At 50.7% G+C, this 20,606-nt stretch overlaps 3 protein-coding genes across 6 annotated transcripts; all 3 read right to left on the bottom strand.

The window, feature by feature from the left end:
• Positions 1 to 8,296: 8,296 nt before the first annotated feature.
• On the bottom strand, positions 8,297 to 10,021 carry LOC106628469 (spheniscin-1-like). Its single transcript, XM_088053663.1, has 4 exons — positions 9,916 to 10,021; positions 9,582 to 9,669; positions 9,047 to 9,151; positions 8,297 to 8,539 (listed from the first exon to the last, which is right to left on the bottom strand). Exons 2-3 carry the CDS (start codon positions 9,637 to 9,639, stop codon positions 9,048 to 9,050), a joined length of 162 nt encoding a protein of 53 aa, XP_087909789.1. The 5' UTR covers positions 9,640 to 9,669; positions 9,916 to 10,021; the 3' UTR covers positions 8,297 to 8,539; position 9,047.
• A 2,469-nt stretch (positions 10,022 to 12,490) lies between these two features.
• Positions 12,491 to 13,955, bottom strand: LOC106628463 (gallinacin-5-like). 4 transcript variants are annotated; one of them, XM_088053286.1, is made up of 4 exons: positions 13,868 to 13,946; positions 13,485 to 13,571; positions 12,792 to 12,918; positions 12,491 to 12,685 (listed from the first exon to the last, which is right to left on the bottom strand). In XM_088053286.1, exons 1-4 carry the CDS (start codon positions 13,908 to 13,910, stop codon positions 12,670 to 12,672), a joined length of 273 nt encoding a protein of 90 aa, XP_087909412.1. In that variant the 5' UTR covers positions 13,911 to 13,946; the 3' UTR covers positions 12,491 to 12,669. The 4 variants fall into 4 exon arrangements, with proteins under 4 accessions (XP_087909412.1, XP_087909414.1, XP_087909416.1 ...); XM_088053288.1 differs by lacking the exon at positions 13,868 to 13,946 and adding an exon at positions 13,672 to 13,856; XM_088053290.1 differs by lacking the exon at positions 13,868 to 13,946 and adding an exon at positions 13,679 to 13,856.
• A 3,089-nt stretch (positions 13,956 to 17,044) lies between these two features.
• LOC148184724 (gallinacin-4-like) lies at positions 17,045 to 20,597 on the bottom strand. Its single transcript, XM_088053416.1, has 3 exons — positions 20,408 to 20,597; positions 19,578 to 19,663; positions 17,045 to 17,181 (listed from the first exon to the last, which is right to left on the bottom strand). The coding sequence occupies exons 2-3, from the start codon at positions 19,633 to 19,635 to the stop codon at positions 17,045 to 17,047; spliced, it is 195 nt and encodes a 64-aa protein (XP_087909542.1). The 5' UTR covers positions 19,636 to 19,663; positions 20,408 to 20,597.
• Between the last annotated feature and the right edge of the window lie 9 nt (positions 20,598 to 20,606).

Genomic DNA, 20,606 nt, shown 5'->3' with positions numbered 1-20,606 from the left:
AATAAGCTTTGGGACAGGCTGCCCAGGGCAGCAGTGGAATTACCAGCCCTGGAGGTATTTAAAAGCCATATGCATGTGGCACTGAGTGACTTGGTTTAGTGGTGGCCTTGGTAGTGCTGGAGGAATGGTTGCACTCAATGAGCTTAAAGGGCCTCTCCTACACCAATAATTCTATGACTCTATGATTCTTGGGAGGGAAAACTGTCCCTGAAGCAGGCAGTTACTCTTGCACACACAAGTACATGGACGCACATATATAGCAAACTATTCAAATGCTAGCGCCTGAGGTTTGCTTTGTTTGGTTTGAGAGAGAAGCCCCTGCCTTTCATGGAACACAGCATTGTCACTCCCCTGGGCAAACAAATTTGGTCACTTCCACAGCAATATGGCACCTTTTCACACGTCAGCCTAAGATCTGAACAGCTTCCTCCTCCTCTTGTGTGGTGGGATGGGGTGTGGAGCAGCACAGCCACAGCAGGGAGGGCTGTGGGGCTGGAACAGGACAAGGACAAGGAGCAGGGACGGCTCCTGTGGGTCACCATGGCCATGCCCACTAAGGGACACTGCCCCCAGCACAGCTCAGCACATGAGGCCGTGACTGTCAGGGACAAGGGACATCTGGGACTGGCAGGAGCAGCAGAGGGATCCCCAATTCCCCAGAGGGAGCATTTGCAGGACAGCTCCAGCAAAGGCACCCCAGCCAGCCTGGCCCAGCAGGCACTGCCAGGCTCAGTGTCCCCAAACCAGGGCCAGGCAGGAGCATCCCCAGGGACACAGCCACTGCTCAGCCCCAGCACCACCCCCAGGCCCTTCTGCTGCCACAGGCCAGTGCCACCCTGTAGTAGTTTAGATTTGCCAATCTGCGTTTTCCGCCCAATGAACCAAATAATGTGGTGGGTTTTAGCATTAGCTAAAAATCACCAGAGTACTTACTCATTTCTTGCTGTGAGAAATGGATTAGGAGAAGGGAAAACAGGCTTAAAAGGAATAAAGAAACTTTATTAACAAAACTACAAGAATAAGAAACTACAGTAAAATCTCCAGAAACCTTTTCTCCCCCCACCCAACTTTTTCGTTTCCCATCTGACACCGTAGCGACAAAGCCTGGGATGCTAAAGCAATACCAACTATACAATGGTCTTTTCATCAGTCTTTGTAGGGAGAGGAGTTTTCTCTTGTCATTCCATGGAGAGTTCTCCACAAGAAACAGTTCTCTGGTGGCTTTTCATTTCTATGACTGGCAGCTGCCTAGGTACACACTCTGCCATCATGCTCTCCCCCCATTTTCACACCACTTAGAGGTGTGTTCATGGGCCACGAACTCAAGGGGTATTTTTTCAAGGATGAGTTATTCAAAGGCAAAGGTTCTCTCCATCTGTCTCTGTGATCATCTCTGGGAACAGAGGTTTTCTTCTTCTCTCCCTGGGGGCAAAGGGTCTTCATCAGCTCTCATTTCTCTGTTCAAGCATCTCATGGGATCACAGCTACTCCAACATCTGCTTAGCTTCATCAGTGGATACCTTTGCTCAGATCTATAGCTTGAGTACGTCATGCCCCCCAATACTCTTTCATGAATTAAAGGAGTTTTTCAGAACATTATTGTCCATCTCCATGGCCCTACCAAAATAATATTTCAGCCTATTAGAGCATCTCCTCATTCTCCTTCCATCTGTGGCTTGACTCCTTTTACTGACCTTGGTGTTTCATGTTGTCTCTCTACATGTCAATCACTCTGACTTTTCTCTCTCTGGTGAGGGGATTAAAGTCTGCAGGTCTCATCTGTGTAGTGAAAAAGGTTAAATCTTGCCCAAGCCACGCAGGCAGTCACAGTGTTGGATTTCAAGCCGTGTTTGTGCCTCTCTCAGCCCGGACAGTTCTTGGCCTGGAGCCGTCTGTACGGGCCGGGGCTGTTTAGGACAGATGATTTTCAGTGGCTGTGCTGAGGGAGGGCAGCCAGCATCTCAGCAGACAGGTGGAGATGGCCAGGGGCTGATGGTTTCCCCACCCCTGCCTGGCAGCTTCTGGTAAAACTTAGCTGCAGCAGAATTTTAGCCGAGCTGGGGACCAGCCTGGCCTGGCAGCGCCACTGGAAAGGGCTTGGCAGGCTCCCCAGGAGGGCTCAGCAACCCTGGGAAGAGGCTTCTGCCACCTCACAGTCTCCATCCCTCATGCCACACAGGCCATGGGGGAGTGGGGCCAGTCCACCAGAGTTCTGCAACCTCTCAAGGCTGGAAAGAAAGAGAGAGAAGTTCCCTGGCTTGGGTTTTTAAAAGGTGGTATTCACAAAGGTGAACTTACTCTTCAGTGGCGCAAAATGCTGTCAGTTCTCAGAACTGGCCAGCTGCTGGCCTGATCTCAAGCAGATAAGAAATTCCCAGTGGCCTCTCTCAGAGAAATCACTTCCATGGGTGTTTCCCACTTCTTTCTCTAAATGCCAAACTATCACACATCCCCAGAGTCAGCAGGCACAGCAGCCCTCCAGCAGCAGGACACACACACACACACAGCCCAGGCCTGCAATGCCAAAGTGCTCGTCTTTATTCAAGCTGGGAAAAGCAGCCCCTGCCCCAAAGACAGCGGGGCTGGCACCACAGGGCTCCAGCCCAGCAGCACCCAGCAGGAGCAGCTGCCACTGCTGCTGTCACCCCAGCTGGGCACGGCACAGGCAGGGATGGGAGGGAACACCAGGAGATGGGTCCAGCAGTCAGAAGCAAATGGGATGTTCTTATCAGAAATTTCAGGGTTTTCACCCTAAAATTTGTAGGAAGAAAAGAAACAAGCACATCATGTGGTGTAACTTTCCCCATCCCTCTCTCCCCCTGCCCTGCAATGCCCAGGGTGTGGTGCAGCAGCCTCAGGCTCAGGGCAGGTGAGGTGCAGTCCTTGGTGCAGACAGGTTGGACCTGGGCTATCTCAGTGCTGGCAGCCCTGGCTCCAGGTCTGTGCAGGTGCAGCAGGACCTGGATCATGTCCTCAGTGCTGCCCAAGGACCATGAAGGTTTTTCTCTTTAGTTGCTTGGGTGAGTGGGAAGGCCTTGGATGTCCTGTGTCTCCTTCAGCCTCCCTCAGGGTAGCTCCAAACCCCTGAGGATTTTTCCCTTCCTTTTTTGGCATTTCTCTTAAAGCATAAATGCAGGAGATTATTTATCAAGAGTTGTCAAGAAAGGAATTTGTAACAGATCCTTGTGAGGAAAAAGGAGGAAACTCTTTCCTCAGTCAGGAAATCTAGATCTTACCTTCTGCAGCACACAGCTAGTGCTGTACATTTTCCAATACTTCTTAGAGGGGGGCGACATCTTACAAAAGAACAGATTCCTCTTCTCTCTCTGCATTGAATTATACTTCCTGTTTCCACGGGGAAAGACACACAGAATAATCACAGCAGATAATCTGGCAGAGTGTGTGCTTGCATTCCTGCTGGCAGGCAGGGGACTCTTCACAACCCACATCCTTGTCTTGGCTGTGCCATGATTTGTGTGACCTCTGATGGAAAGTCCTTTTCTAGCCCTTGCAAGGATCGTCCCTTGATGATGGTTTTGGGACACTCACTGTATGAATCACTGGATGAGAAAGGGACACCTTTGTGTCCCATGAAGCAGCATCATCCAAACACCCCTGGGGCTCTCTGCCATCCCTGTGCAGGGCAAGAGACTCCTAAACAGGAATAGCTGGGTGTAGGCTTGGAGTCTGAAACCAAACCCTTCCTGACCTACAGAACAGGCCAGGCTGTTTTCCCATGGGGTCTCTCCACCCCAAATCAGTGTTGAGTTGGAAATTCACTTCAAAAAACAACTTTGACCTCAATACCCCCATTACCTTCTTATCACCCCCACAAGCAGGGTCATTTCCTGGGACTTTGAATTCCCACTGCTGGGTGCTCCATTTCCCCTCTTCCCTCTCACCTGACGCACCCTGGACCAACAGGAGGATCAGGGGGAAGAGCAGGAACAGGATCTTCATGGCTGCTGCCTCTCCTGGGTCTTCACAGAGCTGCAGAGGGGACACCAAGGCAATGGGGACATGCAGGACCTCAGATGGTGCAGAAACCTGGGCTCTGTGTTCCTGAAATTGCAGAGGGGCTGCTTCCAAACACAGGAGATAACGTTTCCTCTACCTTTCTCTTGAAAACAATTCTTAAATCTGTGCCACCCTTCAATACCTGGGGTGTTTCACTATGTCCTGGTGTATAGGAAACCAATGACCTAAGAGGACTCATTCCCATGACCCTCACAGCTCTTCCAAAGACCTTTCCCCAGAGCACAGACCACAGACCTGAGGCCAACAGTTGTGAATTCAAACCAAATAAATATCCAGTGAAATTTGGAAGAGGCAGATAAAATTGCTTTTGAAATTGGTATTACTGAAAGCCTGAAATGATGGGAAATCTCTGTACTGCTGTGGGAACAGAATCTCCATCCTATCCTAGGGGAAGTCCCCATTCCCCTAGCAAAGAAGATCTCGTCTCCCTCCTGGAGCATCAAGGCACCATTCTAGTCTCTCCTGTACTTAGGAAACTTCAGGTCCAATTTCCACATATTCTGGCTTAGACTCACATGAAGGCTTTTATTTTCTTTCCCAGAGCCGTGGTTTAACGGAGCCTGGCGGTCAGTTGGGATGGGACAGTCCAAGGCCTGCAGGGGTGGTCCTGTGGGGACAGGGCGGAGCCAATCAGGTGGCTAGTTTTGAAGAACCAATCAGGTGGCTAATTTTGAAGAGCCAATCAGGTGGCTAATTTTGAAGAGCCAATCAGGTGGCTAGTTTTGAAGAGCCAATCAGGTGGCTAATTTTGAAGAGCCAATCAGGTGGCTAATTTTGAAGAGCCAATCAGGTGTCTAGTTTTGAAGAACCAATCAGGTGGCTAGTTTTGAAGAGCCAATCAGGTGGCTAATTTTGAAGAGCCAATCAGGTGGCTAATTTTGAAGAGCCAATCAGGTGGCTAGTTTTGAAGATTGACACCTGGTTCACCCACTTAAAAGATTTGAACACGCCTCCATGGAAAAGCACTTTAAAAATTAATGAAGGCCAGGAAAACCCTCTCTGGCTTCTAGCCTTTGATCAGGTCACTGGTCCTGTGTGGCCAGATGGGCACGGCCTGTGGCTGGGCGTGGCTTGGCTGAAATTTCTGCCCTCTGAGGGGTGGTGGGCAGGCTGAGGAGCCCCTCATCAGGGAGCCCTCCAGGCCTCATCCTGGCGGAGCCAGGCCCCTTTCCTAGCGGAGTCCCCCGGTTCTTTTTTCCGGTGGCACCACTGGGCCATGCTGGCCAGGGGCCATACCGGCAACCAGGCAGTGGGGACCAGTGCTGGGAGTGGCCCTATGGTCAGTCCTGAGGGCCTCCCTGAGGCCAGGAGCAGCCAGAGCCAGGAGGGACCACGTGCCTGGAACTGCATGGCCGAAATCAGCATGACCAGGACAATGGCACGCGGCTGTGGCTGCCTCAGCGTGGCTCGCAATGAACTCTGTGTTTAGCCGCTTTTAGCCAGCCCTGCTGCAGACAGGACAAAAACGGCAGCAGCAGCTTTTCTTGTTTTCGGCACTCCACGTGAAGAAAAGCACTGAGTGGTGCTGAGTGTCGGCAGAGACCCCGTGAGCAGCAGCGAGAGGTACAGCAAACGATCTCCCTGATGTATAGCCTGGATGAGATCAACCTTTCAGCGCTGCAGAACTCCAATAAAAGCTGCTTCAATTGATAAAGCTTGAGAACAAATGCCTACGAACACTGTTCTCTCCTGAATCAGGAAAAGGAAAGAGTAAAGACACACAGGGAAAACAATATGGGACACTGAGGTCAGTGAGGAAGGAGCTGAATTCTACTTGGGAAGAGACTGAGGAGATGCCTTAGTCTTGGGCTGAAATCCTCTTGTAGGGTATGGTGAAGATAAATTTGAAACATCAGACTTTGTTTTTCCTGTAATTCATGGAATGCATTGGGGGGATGTAGCATTCTAACTACAGCCGTGACCAGAAGCACCAATGTTGAAATAAGCAGATGTTGCAGTAGCTGTGATCCAGTGAGAAGCTTGAACAGGGAGACATGAGAGAGATGAGACTTTTGCCCTGGGAATAAAAGAAGAAAACCTCTGTTTTCCCAGAGATGGATGAAGAGAACTTTTGATTTTATGCTAGAACAGCTCATCTTTAAAATAGCACCCCAATAAGTTGACATGGCCTGTGAAAGCAGCTGTGGGAAAGCTACAAGGCATTGGGAGAGACTTTCACGCTATGAACAGATTTTCCTTTTCTGGGCAGCTGAAGCCACAAGAGAACTGTTTCTTGTGGAGAGGTGTCCATAGCATGGCAAGAGAGACTCCTCTTCTAAGAGAACTGAAGACAGACTATTTTAGACATGGTAGATTGACTGAAAGTCCCAGGTTTTGTCTCTACATTGTCAGTGGGAAAGAAAAGAGGGTGTGGGGGGAGGAGAAGTGTTATGAAGGTTTATTCTGATTTCTTAGTATTATTTCTTTTAATTCTGTTAATAAAGTTTTCTTTATGTCCTTTAAAGTTTTAGCCTAGTTTGCCTTCCTCCTAATCCTCATCTCACAGCAGAAAATGAGTAAATAATTCTAGTGGGTGCAAGGGCATTTGGCCAGCATTAGACCCAGCACACTCAGCCATCTCTGATGGCCAAACTTTCCACCTGGATACTTCCAACACTTTGTCTCTTCAGAGATTTTGTGGTGCTGGGCTTTGAGCTGAGACACTGAGTGCACAGGATTCTGGAAAGAGACCCCACACTCACCTGCCTGGAGAAGGTCTGGGTGTTGAGGCAGCAGCAAACCCACCAGGAATGGCTGTGTCCAGATGCCCTTGGGGCCAGGGAATGCTGCTTTGCCCCAGACAGGCTGGATTTATAGCAGTGCTGGTGGGTGGGACAGGCCCCAAGTGCTGCTGGCACAAGTGGCCTGGGCCAACCCAGGAGTGCCCCGTGTGTGTGGGGGTGCTGGGGCTGGCCCTGCTCCCTCCCTGCTGCAGGGGCAGGGGCTGAGGTGCCTCCTGGGGCTGTTGTCATGTCACCATTGTCACAATCAATGTCACCGTTGTCCCCATGCAACACCTCTTGTGACACCCATGGCACAGCGGCAACGAGCTGGGCAGGAGAGGGAAGGAATGGGGGAACAGATCTGTGCTGCAGAGGTGAAGGAAGCTTCTAGTGACAGCTGCAGGGTCAGTGCCAGGACAGGTGAGAACCCATTGAGCAAAGGCCATGGCAGGCAGGGATGATCTGAACATCTCTCACCAAAATTCCCACTTGTGGGAAGCAATGGCAGTGGAAGCCTTTTGGATCTCTAAGATCACGGTTGAGACCAGCAGAGGAAATGGCCTCAAGTAGCACTGGGAAGGTTTAGACTGGATATTAGGAACAATTTCTTGGAAGGAAAGGTGGTCAGACATTGGATCAGGCTGCCCAGAACAGTGAAGGAGTAACCATTCCTGGTAGGATTTAACAGCCATGTAGCTGTGGCGCTTGGGGACTTGGTTTATTGGTGGACTTGTCAGTGCTGGGGGAACAGCAGGACCCAATGATCTCAGAGGGCTTTCCAGACATCAGTAATTCTCTGAGTCCATGAGTCATGGGAGGGAAAGTCTTCACTGCAACAGGCAGTAACCAGTTGATCCCACGGGCATGTGGACATAGAGACACACAGGTAATGAACCATTCAAATCCTAGTGCCTGAGGTTTGTTTTGCAGACATGGACAAGTCACTGCTTTTGATGGAGCAGTGTTGTCACCCCAGACTGCCTGAGATGGGCAGAGAAAAGACAACACATTTATTACCTGTGTGTAAAATTTTGGACATTTCCTAGTGATGCTCAGTTTGGAGCCATTTCACAGGTTATCTGAAGCAGGAGCTGCATGACCTCCTCCTCCTGCTCATAGCTGGTGGGATGGGGTGTGGAGCAGCACAGCCACAGCAGGGAGGGCTGTGGGGCTGGAACAGGACAAGGAGCAGGGACGGCTCCTGTGGGTCACCATGGCCATGCCCACTAAGGGACACTGCCCCCAGTACAGCTCAGCACATGAGGCCGTGGCTGTCAGGGACAAGGGACATCTGGGACTGGCAGGAGCAGCAGAGGGATCCCAATTCCCCAGAGGGAGCATTTGCAGGACAGCTCCACCACAGGCACCCCAGCCAGCCTGGTCCAGCAGGCACTGCCAGGCTCAGCGTCCCCAAACCAGGGCCAGGCAGGAGCATCCCCAGGGACACAGCCACTGCTCAGCCCCAGCACCACCCCCAGGCCAGTGCCACCCAGCAGCCCTCCAGCAGCTGGACACACACACACACGGCCCAGGCCTGCAATGCCAAAGTGCTCGTCTTTATTCAAGCCGGGAAAAGCAGCCCCTGCCCCAAAGACAGCGGGGCTGGCACCACAGGGCTCCAGCCCAGCAGCACCCAGCAGGAGCAGCTGCCACTGCTGCTGTCACCCCAGCTGGGCACGGCACAGGCAGGGACGGGAGGGGACATCAGGAGATGGGTCCAGCAGCCAGAAGGAAGGGGTAAATCCTGCTTGGGAATTTCAGAGTTTCAACCCCAGATTCTGCAGGAAGAAAAGAAACAAACACATCATGTGGTGTAACTTTCCCTGTCCCTCTCTCCCCCTGCCCTGCAATGCCCAGGGTGTGGTGCAGCAGCCTCAGGCTCAGGGCAGGTGAGGTGCAGTCCTTGGTGCAGACAGGTTGGACCTGGGCTATCTCAGTGCTGGCAGCCCTGGCTCCAGGTCTGTGCAGGTGCAGCAGGACCTGGATCATGTCCTCAGTGCTGCCCAAGGAATGTTTCTTTCATGGCTTGGGTAAGTCCTCTGCAGAGCCTGAGTGAGGCCCTGGGGACTGGAGGAGATTGGGGAGGCCCTGGCTCTCCTGGGGCTGCTGCTGCCCCACTCAAGGCAGCTCCAATACCCACAAGAACTATTTCCTCCCTCCTTGGGCATCTCTCCTACAAAGAATAGATAAGGAGATTATGTAGCAGACATTCACAGGAAATAAATTTGCTGCATATCTCATTGTGGACAAAAGAGGGAACTCTGTCCTCAGGCAGGATTCCAGACCTTATCTCTTGCAGCACACACTGTACAGTGTGCATCTTCCAATGGGTCTCGCAGGGAAGTTGCATCTCCCGTAAGTGCAGTATCCTCCTCTTTGCCTGCATCCAGCTGCATTTTGGGTTTCCATGGGGAAAGAAACATACAGAACAATTAAAGCAATCATCTGTGAGAGCAGTGCATGGTTGCAAAAGGCTGATGGTATTTGTTCGTTTCTGGCCAGTGGATGGATTCAGCTCCAACCTCCCCACAGCAAAGATCACAGGGCAAAAGAACTTTCAGAGACACACAAAGAGGAACAGCTGGCTGCAGGGTGGAAGCCTGAAACCAAACCCCTTCCTGACTCACCAAAGAAGTTAGTATTCTATTTCCATGGGATCTTTCCACCCCATGTCTGTGTCCTAAAGAACTATCACTGGAGAAATCCCTTTGACCTCAATCCCCTGTTACCTTCTCATCACCCCTAAAAACACCGTCACTTCCAGGGACTTTGAATTCCCACTGCTGGAGTAATTCCCCCATTTCCCCTCTTCCCTCTCACCTGAAGCACCCTGGACCAACAGGAGGATCAGGGGGAAGAGCAGGAACAGGATCTTCATGGCTGCTGCCTCTCCTGGGTCTTCACAGGGCTGTGGAGGGGACACCAAGGCAATGGGGACATGCAGGAGCCCAGGCAGGGCAGGAGCCAGGGCTCTTCACCAAACTGCAGATGGACTGTTTCCAAACACAGATGATATTTCCTCTACTTCCTTCTTAAAAAGAATTCCGTGGTTTGTACCACCCTGTCAACCTCAGGAGCATTTCATGATGCTTCAGTCTCTGGAAAATCCATTACCTCATCCAATCCTTTTCCAGAAGACCCCACAGTCACCTACCTGATGAAGGTCTGGGTGTTCAGGCAGCTACAAACCCAACAAGAATCGCTGTGTCCAGCAACCCTTGGGTTCAAGGAGCACTTTTTGGCCAAAACACTCTGATTTTATATTGTTGCAAGCTGTGGGGACATTCACTCATTTCTGCTGACACATCTCCCCCTGGCCAATCAGAAGTCCACCCATCCATGTGGGGATGCTGGGGCTTCTCCTTAGCCCTCTCTGATGCAAGGACAGAGGCTGAGGTGCCTCCTGGGGCTGTTGCAATTGATGTCACCATTGTCACCATGCAACACTTCTTCTGCAACTCTGTGACACCCATGGCACAGAGGCACCCAGGCTGTGGTGGCATGGCATGAACTGCCTGGGGTGCACAAAACAGGCTGGTGGGTGCAGGCAGACGTAGGAACCAGTCCCAACCAATCTCTCCCGTGAAGGTGGTGAGGCCCTGGCACAGGCTGCCCAGAGGTTGCTGCCTCATCCCTGGAAGTGTCCAAGGCCAGGTTGGATGGGGCTTGGAGCAGCCTGGGATAGTGGAAGGTGTCCCTGATCATGGTGGGGGTGGAACTGGATGACCTTAAAAGTCCCTTCTTCCCCAAACCATTCTGAGATTCTGTGGTAAAATATTTTCTATGATAAAATATCTGTCTCTGTCAGTTTGCTTAGGGAGCTGGTGCTGTGTGACACACAGAAACATTCCAAAAATTTTGGTTTCCTTCTCTTTTACCTTCACAAGAACAGCTTCATCCTTGCCAAGCTGGCTTGCCTTCCACCTGCCAGGAAGTGATAAACCTAAGGATGCCTTTCTAATGTCTACTCAAATAGTCAAGCAGTGCAAAGAGGAAATGCAGTCAGGGGAGACCACACCTCGCCTCATTCTGTCTGAACCCACTGCTTCTGAAACTGCCCTAGTTGGTACAAAATCCACAAATGTGGATTTTGCTCAACAGCGGCAAAATGCTGTATAAAAATGTGCAATCTATGGGAGATTAGTGAAGGAAGGTGAATAGGGCCTTATCAGGCCTTAGAGGTGTGGACTTGATCAGGAAAGTTTTTGGATTTATAGGAATTCTGTGGTGTTTCAGAAGGCTGAAGATCAAGGTGGCTCATGGAGGAAAGATCATGAGAGAGAAAGAAGCAATGTTTCCATGGCTGCTTTCTGGCCCTAGATCCATCTTATTACGTGTCCTATATTCCTCCTAAACTTTATTTGTAACCCCTTTTTTTGTACAAACAGTCTGTCTGTGGTGTGTCTCCAGGGTGCTGGTCCATTGCTTGGAGAGACCAAAGCTCTTGGAGCTGGATCCTGAAGAGGAGAATGGACTTGAGATTGGATACATCAGGGACACAGGGTCTGGTGTCCTCTCTCAGAGAGATGCATGGGATCATGGAATGGTTTGGGTTGGAAGGAACTTTGGAATTCATCTCATTCCACCCTGTGCCATGGGCAGGGACGCTTTCCACTATCCCAGGATTCTCCAAGCCCTGTCCAGCCTGGCCTTGATGCATGGTGGGGACATCCCTTGAGCATGAATCTGTAGAGGTAGGATTGGGTGTCCATTGATGGGTCCTTGGAATATCCTCGCTTCTGGAGGTTTGGAACCAGACTCAGGACCAGTCCAGGGCAAGCACAGCCAGGGATTGCTGCTTATGGTGTGGAAAAGAGTTCTGTAATCCCCACTACAGGGAGGCCATGGCTGGGGTCAGCCCTGCCCTGGGAAGCTGCTCTGACCTGGGCATCTTGTGCTCGACCCCATCTGAGCTGCAGCTTGGCCTTGATGATCCAGACCTGGACTTGGACCCACATCTGGCACCCTAATCTGACCTTCCCTGTACCCACAGCAATGCCCAATACCCCAGGAGAGGCTGTTCCCAACCCTGGCTGCCCTGCTCCATGGAGGGGAGCAGTGAGTGTCCCCTGTCCCAGCATCCCTGTGGTCACTGCCCCACAGCAGTGCAGGGGCCACCCCCGTGGCACCCCTGAGCTGAGCATCCTGGATCTGCCACCCAAATCATCCATAATGACCCAGCTGGGCTCCTAACTGAGCCCCAGCCTTGACACCCTCCCAGCACTGACCCCCAACTCAACCCTAAACTCCTGAGAACCCCCATGGCTCAGCCATCAGTCCCTGTTCCCTCTGGAGCAGAATGACTTCTCCCACCCCCCAGATAGCCGTGGGCCCCACAACACCCCCTGCTGCCCCACACCCAGGCCCCACAGCTGGGGATGGACCCAAGGCAGCGTGTGTCCTGTGGAACAGCCCCACAAGGACTCCTGACCCATCCTGGGAGCCAGGGGACAACCAGCAGGTCCCCACTGAAATGAGGGTGGTTATAGCAATCCCTCCATCCCTATCTGAGAAGTGCTGGGGTCCCCTTGCTGAGACAGAAGGCTGGCATTGGGGTCCCTGCGAGCGTCACACGTGTCCCCCCTCCCACCATGGGTGGAGATGCTGGTGTGGCTGAGGCCAGCATGGAGAGAAGGACAGTGTTTGTGTGTCCGTGTCTGCCAGGAATTCACCCCATCCTCTCTGCCCTTCCCTGCACGCAGAGAAAGAGATGCACACCCAGGACACACTTCTCAGTGTGTGATGGCAATGACCACCACCTTGTATTGGGGACACTGGGGGATGGGATTCCCTTGGGATCCAGGTCTGGCTGTGCAGGGCTGCTGCTGCCCCTGGCAGTGCTTGGTGCCTCCAGGCAGCATCGTCCCGACCAGGGGGCCGGTGTGCTTCTCGGGGATCCGGGAGCCCCTCAGGGATACCACCGCCTGTGGGAGGAAAGCTCTGGCAGTGCAGGAATGTCCCTGCACCCTTGGACTGCGCGTTCCCCGTTTTATCCCCCAAGCTGAGCCCTCCGGGCAGCCCAGAACTCACATCCGACAGCAGAATTCCTGCTCGGAGCAGAGGCCGATGCGGCCGATCCCCGGCGGGCAGGAGCGGTGGGAGCAGAATCCCCCGCGGCGCTCGCAGTCCTGGGCTGATGCTCGGACCGGGGACAGCCCTGCAGGGCACGGAAACAGGAGACTTTCAGCCGGGATGCTGAGCACAGCCCCTGTCCCTGCCAGCCCTGCTTGTCCCCTGCCACAACTGCTGAGCAGGAGCCTGCAGCAGAAATCCGGGTGAGTTTATGGCACTTTATGGGTGGGAGACAGTCACTACACCCCTAAGCAGGCTCTGGGAGAGGTCTCCATCGTGTCTGCTGCCTCCTCCCTGGAAGAAGGGAGAAATCCAAGGGTGGAAGCACGATTTCCCTTCCTCCCCGCTCCTCCTCCTCCTCTCCAGCAGGGCTGCTGTGCCCAGTGCTGCTGACTCAGAAATACAAGGGTCAGGAGTCATGGAGAGGGGTCAAATCCCTGTTTGGGAAGGATGAGAGCTTTAATACAATGCCCCAGATCTGCTCCCAACATCAGAATCTGCATCTGGAGTCTTTCTTTAAAGGTGTGGGGTGAGAGGGACCCTGGCGGGGATGGCACAGACACCAGGAGAACTCAGAGGTGTCTCATCAGCTCAGGTGACAAATCCTCCCTAAAAAACACAGACAAAGGACAAATCCTCCTCATTTCTTACCTGTCACTCCCCGGAGCATCAGGAGGAGCAGAGCACAAAGGACAGGCAGGATCCGCATGCCTGGGAGTCTCCAGCAGAGTCGCGGCTCTGGGGAGAAGAGAAAGGAGGCAGGGGTGAGTGGGAGGGTTCCTTCCTGCAGGTCGTGTAGCACCTGCGAAGGGACAGAGCTGAGGAGAGGGGATGTGACCAGTCACTGGTGGGAGGATGCACTCGGCAGCCCGGGAGTCGGAGCTTCCTGGCACCAGCAGCAGTGCTTTGGTCTCTCCTCGTGGCACAATGTCCCTTGGGATGGCAAGTCCTCAAAATGTCCAGCCCCAAAGCTCCTTTTTTCCTGTTTCTTCCCCCGACAGAGAAAAACAAGCAGAGCTTTCCTCATCTGACACCTGAGAAGGATTCCCAGGCCTCCAGCCCAGGGTCTTGTGTCATCCTGCCTTGCGTAAGGGCTGCTCGGAGCTGTGGTTTGCTGGACACCTCTGGGGACACACAAACAGCATCCCTGTTCGTTGGGCCTTGGCAAACAATCAGCTTTCACCACACAAAGGAGCTCTGTCCTCCTCCCCCCACGGGAAGCGCGCTCTCTATGCTTCGCTTGAAAATAACTGGGAAGACGCCACTTGGGATGACATCCCCGTCCAACCAGCAATCCCAGGAAGGACAGGGTTTAATTGTGGCTTTGTTTGGTGGAGTTTGCTGTGTGTAACCCTTTGCTGTTTGATGGGGCATCTTCATAAACGTTTCCAGTTGCTGCAGTCTCATCAAGCGTTACGGGCGCATGTGTGGGGATGGATGTGAAAAACACACTCGTGTCTGGTGTGTGTTCACTGAGAGGTCACAGGAATCACAGAGTCACACAATGATTTGGTTTGGAAGGGACCAGGAGGTTCAACCAGTTGCCATGGGCAGGGACACCTTCCAGTAGGTGCTCCAAGCCCCATCCAATCTGTCTTTGAACCCTGCCAGGGATGGGGCAGCCACAGCTCCTCTGGGCAATACATGAAAATGCCTTTGATCGAAGCAACTCACCATATTTCACTGTTTTATCACTCCCCAGTGAGGGACACTGTACAATTTGCAGATCTGTACCCAGGGGGATCACTACTACTCTGCCACGGTAGTCAGAGCACTCAGAACAGCTTCTTATTTCCTTCACTACTGAAGGAAATCCTGATCCTACAGCTACAGCCAGAAAAAGGGAAAAGGCCATGCCCCAATTTTTTTTGATATCTGCTGAGCTGTCTTGGCATCATAGCCCCAGGAGGCAAGGGACTGGGAGCAGCTATGTCCAGTAGTCAGGTTCCTTACAGGGCTTCATTAAGGTGGCAATTAGCTGCATCTCTGTGCTGTTGCTCTTTAGCACACACATCAGCTTAATCCCTGGAAGTGTCCAAGGCCAGGCTGGATGGGGCTTGGAGCAATCTGGGGTAGTGGAAGGTGTCCCTGCCTGTGTCAGGGGAGTTGGATCTATGTGATTTTAAGGTCCCTTCCAACCCAAACTGTTTTATGAGTCTCTGATTCTATGAACTTGAATGTGTAGAGTGCTGGGGAGACGGGATTGGGGTAAAAAGCAGGGAGGAGATGTGCAGCATGGATCCTAGGGGGTTTCAGCCTGTTTCACTCTAAACTGGCTCTCAAAGCCATTCCCCAGCCTTAAAGGCAAGGACAGCTCTTTGTGGTGGTGAGCTAAAAGCATCATGAGACTGGATTCTGCATGATGCTGGCTACAGACAGATGAAATCTAAAATTACAAGGTCTGAACCCTCCCTGCAAAGTCCTCAGTCCTTGAGCAAGAATCTTGTGCCATTCCAGTTTGTGAAACATTCACCTACTGTGGATTGTGCAAAAACCTCTTAGGACACCAACTGTAAATTGCTGGTTTGGGTCCACTTGGCAACTTCCTCAGGTTTCCATCCAGGGAGATTCCTGGGAGGCAGCTGTTGGCCCAGCTTCCTGCCCTGCACAAGGCTGTGGTCTCAATGCTGGTAGAGTCATTTGCAGGAGCATCTGCTTTGAACAGGCCCAGAGAGCGAGGGAGCTGGGCCTGTTCAGTCTGGAGAATACCGAGAGGAGACCTCAACAATCCATATAAATATCTCCAAGGGGTGTCAGAGAATGGTGACTGACTCTTTTCAGTGGTACCCAGCCATAGGATGAGGAGCAGTGGCCATAAACTGAAACACAATAAATTCCACTTCTACTTGAGGAAGAAATTCTTTATGTTGAGGGTGGCAGAGCACTGGAACAGCTGCGCAAGGAGGGTGTGGAGTTTCCTTTTTGGAGACATGCCAAACCCACCTGGATGTGTCCCTGTGTCACCTGCTCCAGGTGACCCTGCCCTGGCTGCAGTGTTGGACTGGATGATCTCCAGAGGTGCCTTCCAACCCTAGAAATTCTGTGATTCTGTGGTTCTGTGGAGGGTGGGAAAATGCTTTGCAACAAATGGGCAGCTCAGGGCTTCGAGTCACTTTGCACTTGGGTTGGTTGCTTCCCTTAAAAAGTCAGGCATTACTGCTCCTCCCTTCACAGAATCACAGAATGGTTTGGATTGGAAGAGGCCTTAAAGACCATCTCATTTCAACTCCCTGCCAGGGGCAGCCACAGCTTCTCTGGGCACCAAGGATTCCTTGTCAGCACAAGGATGCTCCTGCCCGTGCAGGAGCAGCTGCAGAGACAGGAGCTCTCTGAGCAACCTGCACCTTCCACCTTTTCTGTTGTGGTCCAGGGCAGGACAGGCTGAATTTCCTTGAAGAGATCAGAGGCACAGTGGGGTTTGCCTCTCACACCTGTTTCTATAATTGCCTCAGTGTCACAGGTCTAACTCTGATCTCCTGATTTGCAACTGCAGCCAATATCAATTTTGCAGATTTGCTCCAAACTTATATCAGACAGAAATGCCAAGGGTAAAATCAGACTTCAGATTACCAATTTGTCCTGCTCAGTGTGACTTTAATTCTCATAATAAAACAAGATGCTGGTCCCAGGTCTGAAAGCTCTGGGTCAGGAGATGGGAACCCATAGCTTTCAGAGCAGAGGTGCTGTGAAAGCGTCACACTTTAAAGACTTTTGTGCTCCCAGGGGCAATGGTGACTGATCTCAGTCATGACAGAGGATTCCCTAGCAGGTGTGTGTGGAGAACTTGCCAGCACTCACTCAGTCAACAGCCCAAGAGGGGTAAATATTTAGATGAACCACACATTTCTGGCAGGTTTGGATTGATTTCGGAATTCTTGTTTAAAATTCTTAATGGAAATAAGACTTGGGAAATGAATGGGATATTAATTACTTTTGGAAATTAATGACAACACCACACAGTGCAGCCATGCAACCTACCCAGATCTTGCTTTTATTGAAATGAGAATGACAAATTGCTACAACAATTCCTTGAATCCCACGACGTCAAAAGCGATGACTCCTGGAGATTCTCCACAATTAGCCACACTACAACCTACACAAAGGAAAGGATATTTCAGGGTTTTCAGAATTATGATTATGAGGAAAATCCTGCTGCTTGGGATTCAAAGGATAATTTGGGAAGTCATCTTTGCCCCAAATAAATCCTAAACTTACCACCTACAGCAATTATACCCAGAACGACATGACCCCAGGTAATCGTTGCCGCGAGGGCATTTCCCCCTGTGGCAGAAGGTCCCACGATATCCACACTCCATGTAAGGCCTCCTGGGTCTTGCCAAGCCTCTACCTTTAAAAGGAATAAATAAACCAACGAGTAAACAAAGATGGGAGAAATTTTATTTCTGGCAGGGATTTGCATTTTGCTTAATCTCTGTGAACAGACAATGTTGAGACACTTCAGCCCTCAGAGGAGAAGGCCTGTGGTCACAACAACCAAGCACTCTCATTTCTTATTCTGATGTGTCTCCAAGCTCAGGACTTCCTTAGGAAGTCAGATTTTAGGGATGGGCATCAGAGAGCTGATAGAAAACGGTAGGCAGGCACTCAGCAGCTCTTAAAACCCTGTATTTCACAATTCAGGAGATATGCACCAGCTCATCTGGGAGAGAGTCCCACTTGTATAAAAAAGAGGGGAAGAGGCTTTTAATGTGAGCAGACAGTGCTAGGACAGAGGGGAATGGTTTTAAACTAAAAGAGGGGAGATTTAAATCAGGTATTAGGAAGAAATTCTTCCCTGGGAGGTTGGGGAGGCCCTGGCACAGGGTGCCCAGAGAAGCTGTGGCTGCCCCTGGATCCCTGGAAGTGTTCCAGGCCAGGTTGGATGGGGCTTGGATCAACCTGGGATAGTGGAAAGTGTCCCTGTCCAGGGAAGGGGGTGGAATGGGATCATCCTTAAGGTCCCTTCCAACTCAAATCAATTCCACAATTCCATGGTTCTGCAGATTTGGCTGTTTCTCTCCCTGGACATTTCACCCATGTCTCAAAGAGGTCCCGATGTCCAGCAGTCCATAGGGATGGCTTCCATACATGCATAAATTCATCAATCCATGCAGAACAACATTTCCAAACCACCAAACCCACCACACCAGGCGTTGCCCTCTGTGTCTGGAGCTGAACAGTCTGGAATTGCTCTTCCCTACATGTCTAAATGGAATTCCCTGCTGAAATAGGATACCCACATTCAAATTGCCTTTTGGGAAAGGCCACCAGCCTGTGCTATTCCCAGAACAGGTTTTATCCACAAAGGTGCTAATTGTCAGGGATCCAAACAACCCCAGGGAGCAGACTAGCAATTAGGCAGGAGGTTGCCTGACCGTGATTCGATTAATAAAGATGTAGCCTGGCAGCTGAGGGTGTTCTGGATGCACCTGACTGAGTGCACGTGAGCCAGTTAATTCCAGTTTCCAGCTCATCCATGGAACAACACAAACTCCAGAGCGTTCAGAGAGAGGGGAGCTTGTTCCAGCAAACAGATAATGGATGTTCATATGCACAGTGCATCCAGCACATCCCTGGTGAGCTGCATTCCCAGCATGTGAGTAGAGCGATATATGCACACCCAGAAAATCCCAGGAAGAAGGAAAGGAGTGTTTTAGAGGGGGAATAAAACACTCCTGGTCTCAAACTAGCAGTCTGTGGGGCACTGCAGAGGTGGCTGTGAGCAGTCTGAGCTCTCAGAAACTTTTCTTCCCAGATAGAGATAAATCTCTGGCTTTAATATACCCAGAAGATCCTACTGAAAACAGGCCAAACATCTACTGTGTGTTAAATAAGGACATGGAACCCACCAAAGGAACTCTTTGCCCAGTGTCCTGCCTCTGAGAACTGGCACAGGCAGAGACCCAGATAAGAATAATATCAGACAACCACATAAAATCATAGAATCACAGACTCATTTAGGTTGAAAAAGACCTTTAAGATCATCAAGTCCAACTGTTAGCCCAGCACTGCCAAGCCCACCACTAATCCATGTCCCCAAGTGCCACATCCAGATGGCTTTTAAATCCCTCCAGGGATATATCTGACACTTGTCCCACATTTCTGGTCTGCTGCAGTTCATCACAGTCTTTTCCCCTCCTCACTTCCCCAGAGGACACTTTCCACCCTGTTCCCACAGGGATCAAAACTCCACCAGCCCTTGCTCAGGGGCACAGAGCACTCTGCAAATGTAGCTGTGCCATTTTCAGGGCTGATAATAAAATACAATCCCTTTTTCTGGACAATAGAGTTGGTTTGGGGTTCCAGACTCCTTTGCACCCCACAACAGGCACAGCCTACACCAGCACTTAGGGCTGAACAGGTTTCTCCACCAAGGAGATAAGGATATTTGAAGAACATGGGGCCAGATCCCTTTTTCTTTTTTTTTTTATCTTCTGTGTGGTTTAAGAATATTTGATTATGGTTTAATTTGTTTGTTGGGTGACTCAGAGGCAACGTGATTTAAGTGCAAGCCTGCTAGGTTCAACGGGGAGAACACTGGTGCTAAATGGTAATTTTGGGGTTGCCCCTTTCAAAGTGATGCTTGGAGTATTTGCCTGCTAATTTAATTTCTCATCTGTAAACTCCAAAGAGTTTTGATGATTTATGTGAGGCTTCTTTGCAAGAGGCAGCATGGTCACATCCCAAAGGGGACAGGAGACCTTTGCAAGACACCATCATCTTCTCTTTAGTCCTTCACCTTACCTGCAGCTCCCTGAAATGCCACCAAGAGGAAAACAAGGAGGAAAGGAAGGATTTTCATGGCAGAGGGTGGCTGGGATCTCGGGTCACTGCAGAGAAGGGAGACCAGGACATTGGTTAGAGCCCTATCCCTCCACAGTCCCAGAAGTGATACAGAGAAATGTTCTTCAGGACCTGGAAGCTACCTAAAAGAGGTTATTGCACATTTTTGTCATGATCATGTCTATTGTCCTAAGATTTTCCTGGAGCACACATAGGATCATGCCATAGGAAAAAAGTTCCATGCAAAAAAATTCAATTTCAAATCCCCTTTTAATTAAGGCATCAAGTGACCAGCAATTTATCCTGGATTTCTTGATAACTTGCAATGCATTGCAATAAATTTTATTTGCTTTATGGAAGGTAAAGCTGTTAATTCAGAAAATAAGACAATTTTTGCTAGATTGACCTAAAACAACCCCATGGGTTTTCTCAAGCTTTTCTACTAAAAAAAAAGAGGAGAAAAAGCAATTTTCTTCTAAATTAACTCAAAAGCCAGCTTTTCTTTATTCTGTCTTGGAGGCTGTTGTTTAATCTTCCTCTCAAGAATTACATTATTTCCAGGATAAATTTTTGAGTATTTGCATTTCTTGCAGCCAAGAAAAACTCCTCTCCCTTATCAACATTCGACACCTCTAGAGCTGGCTCATGACAGCCTGGAGTCACTGCGCAGCTGAGTATAAAACAATAAAACAAAATGCAGATAAACCAGAAAGATATGAAGTCTCCAGCCCGTTTAAGAAGGACAAAACCTTTTGGGAGAGGCTGAATAATGAGAATATTTTGGTTGTTACCAGGCAGGAGGAGCTTTAGGCTGGAACAGTCCCAGGATCAGTGTCAGCCACCTGGATGAAGGAGCAGGGCGTGGGTTTGTGCCGTTCCTGGAGGGTGGTGAGGGATGTTTGATCTCCACAGCCTTTTGGTGGCCAATGAGGCTCTGGAGAGCTCTGGGGGCACCCAATGAATCCTCTTTGCTGCTGTCCTAAGAGGAAC

Source organism: Pseudopodoces humilis, chromosome 3, assembly GCF_049639895.1.
Source record: "Pseudopodoces humilis isolate 2021_Gansu_Grassland_sample_001 chromosome 3, ASM4963989v1, whole genome shotgun sequence".
Taxonomy (NCBI): Eukaryota; Metazoa; Chordata; class Aves; order Passeriformes; family Paridae; genus Pseudopodoces; species Pseudopodoces humilis.
The sequence above is the reverse complement of the archived record's forward strand: the minus strand, read 5'-3'. Positions and strand labels throughout refer to the sequence as shown.